At 42.8% G+C, this 2668-nt stretch overlaps 1 protein-coding gene across 1 annotated transcript in view; it reads left to right on the top strand.

Moving 5' to 3' along the window:
• The window catches only part of LOC109477153 (EF-hand calcium-binding domain-containing protein 6-like), a 31292-nt gene that overhangs the window by 2709 nt on the left and 25915 nt on the right, over window positions 1-2668 (top strand). The window contains exons 2-3 of the mRNA XM_019778215.1: window positions 729-909; window positions 1880-1992. Of these exons, the coding sequence (XP_019633774.1) occupies window positions 732-909; window positions 1880-1992 (291 nt within the window). The 5' untranslated portion in view covers window positions 729-731. The remainder of the gene's footprint in view (window positions 1-728; window positions 910-1879; window positions 1993-2668) is intronic.

The following is a 2668-nucleotide window of genomic DNA, read 5'->3' as shown; positions in this document are numbered from 1 at the left end:
CTCTCTATTGGGCTGATTTCTACTCTTTCCAGCCGCCTCCCAAAGCCCTACCCTACTATAATAGGTGACAGCGAGTTCCACTCTGCGATAGTTCTAGGAAAGAACGAATTCTTGAACACCTCGATCCTTGGTTAACTCTGGTACTTGAAGGCATGGTTATTTCTTGTTCTCTTCTGGGCTGGTATTAGGTACTTAGTAGCAGGTACGTCCACCAGTTTATTAGTAATTTTGTGGCCTCTACCAGGCTTCGGGAGGCAGCTGAAAAGAGTAGAAATCGGCCAAATAGAGAGACAACATGCCAAGGGAGTCTGTTCGGGAGCAGTGAACTGTTCTCTCAACGGACAAACTCCCTTGGCATGTTATCTCTCTATTTGGCTGATTTCTACTCTTTCCAGCCGCCTCCCAAAGCCTGGTAGAGGCTAGTAATTTTGTACATCATCAGATTCTGTGCTTGTGAACGAATCTGAATAAAAAATTTAATGTTTTCCCCAGACCATGTCGGCTGCAAAAACTACACATACAGCACTTATAAAGTTACAAGTTTTCCATCCCTAAGGCCACACCAATTTAATTTCTTGGTAAACGGATTTTTCTAGAAAAATAATGGTGCGGGGTGGGGGGGTGGGGTGGAAAAAAAAACAGGCCTAGACCGAGGCTAGTCATTATGTACATCATCAGATTCTGTGTGTGTGAACGAATCTAAAGCAAAAATTTAATATTTTCCCCAGACCATGTCGGCAGCGAAGGTCGTCCAGCCGTCTCCGGATTTCCGCGGACTCCGACCTCTGTCCCGAGGCATGACCTTCTCTCCGCGCCCCCTCAACACGACCTTGTCTCGCCTGAGTTCCCGAGCGTCGCTACCTCGGCAGACTGCCACCCTGGAACCCGGCAGGCTGTCCATCTCATCCAGTAAGGACTTTTAATGTTGTGTTACTTACTTGAAGTGGTTATATCATGTCAGTGTGGCCTAAGCAAGAGATCGGAGAACTCATGCCTCTGTAAGAGGAGAACCCTGCAAGGCTACTAAAATCACATGAAGGCCACATGCAATGGACCTAAATTGCTTTTCAGGAGTCAGAAACATCTGATATTTGCAGCAGGGCCTGCATGGGGGGTAGTGATTACGAATTCCGCAAAGTTTTTGCTGCCGATCACGAATTACGTTAAATTCTCAGAGCTGATTATGACTAAAATATAATGTTCTATAAGAACGAATTACATTGATTTTGGGAAGGCTGTCTGCAGATAACGAAGACTAAAAAGGCCTGATTACGCCTTATGAAAAAGGGCATGCAGAGCCCCGATGTAGTAGTAACAAGAGACTGTAACTCAATTTTGTGCCCATTGAACTGCTCCTGTCAAGCTTGTCCAGCAATTGTTATTAAAAAGCAGCTGGTTTTACATTCTATATTGTGTGGGACAAAAGGTACCAACCTCTACAGTCTGCTCTTTTCAAACTTTAAAGGCAATGCTTTGTTGAAAAAAAGAATTAGGCTTTTTTGAGTCATTTTTTGCAGTTTTCAATTTTTTTTTACTGTGGTGAAAGAAATTATTAATCTACCACGAATCAGAAACACAGTGGACAAGTAAAGTCCATTGACATTTCTCTTAAAAATAATGATTTTCATGTCTTTTATATAGTGAATTCTCACTTTATTCATCAAACAGTGGTATGGAATGCTAAGAAATCTTTGCCACAATGCATCGTCAAGTGTCGGCCTCCATGTTATTTGGCCACTGTGAGTTTGATACGACATGCAAGGTTGCCAACATGCAATTTTGTATATGCCATGGGTTTAGGTCCGGAATATGAGTCCGGAACTGAACCTAAACCTCTGACCTTGAACTAAATCATGTGACTGTTCTTGTTCCCATGCAGCGCCTCTGTCTCTGTCCCAGAGCAGTATCGTACTGAAGCCGGGTCTCAGCGTGGTCGAAATCGAAAGCCTTCTCAGGGAGAGGGTCAGGTCAAAGTTCAACGACCTCAAACTGGTATGTAGAGTCTCAGTCAACATCTATATTTTTCTATTGAATATTTCATTAAATTTGATTGGATCTTTATAATTGTGCGCAGTGTTTGTGCGCACAATAAGCAAATACTGCTGTTATTTGCATGCAAAGTATAGTTAGGGGGACTTCCATAAATTTGTATAACAACAGTTATTATACAACTAGTATAAATTAAAATATACACAAATTTAAAGTCATACAAGACATTTATGCTCACCCAAAACGTTCCACTCTTTATTCATAGAGAAGCTCAAATCTGCCTGCAGGTATACTTATATATGAGGGCCTGAAAGGGGGGGTCCCGACAACGCTCTACCAGTGTTCGAAATACCCGTCTGCAGTCTGCAATTTGCAGATAGATTTTCAAGATTGCAGAAGAAAAAATCTTACAATCTGCAATTTTGCAGAAGGAAAAAATAGGCTCCGGATTCAATAGTTTTCAATTAGCAAAGCAGTGGCGCTGTGAATAGATCGAAAACCTGCGCCGCACGAACCTGCCGGCGTTTTTCAGCAGACTGTAATGGTCCCATATAAGGGAATTTGGGGTCAAAGTTGAACGATTTCGACAAGGCGACGAAAGGCGACGATAACCAAATATGGGCACTCGCCATTTTCCGATGTTAGATTTCGTCTCCCGGGAGACCCGACAACTGCCTCG

The sequence above is a fragment of the Branchiostoma belcheri genome, unplaced genomic scaffold (genome assembly GCF_001625305.1).
Source record: "Branchiostoma belcheri isolate BF01 breed outbred unplaced genomic scaffold, Haploidv18h27 scaffold105, whole genome shotgun sequence".
Lineage (NCBI taxonomy): Eukaryota > Metazoa > Chordata > Leptocardii > Amphioxiformes > Branchiostomatidae > Branchiostoma > Branchiostoma belcheri.
The sequence above is the reverse complement of the archived record's forward strand: the minus strand, read 5'-3'. Positions and strand labels throughout refer to the sequence as shown.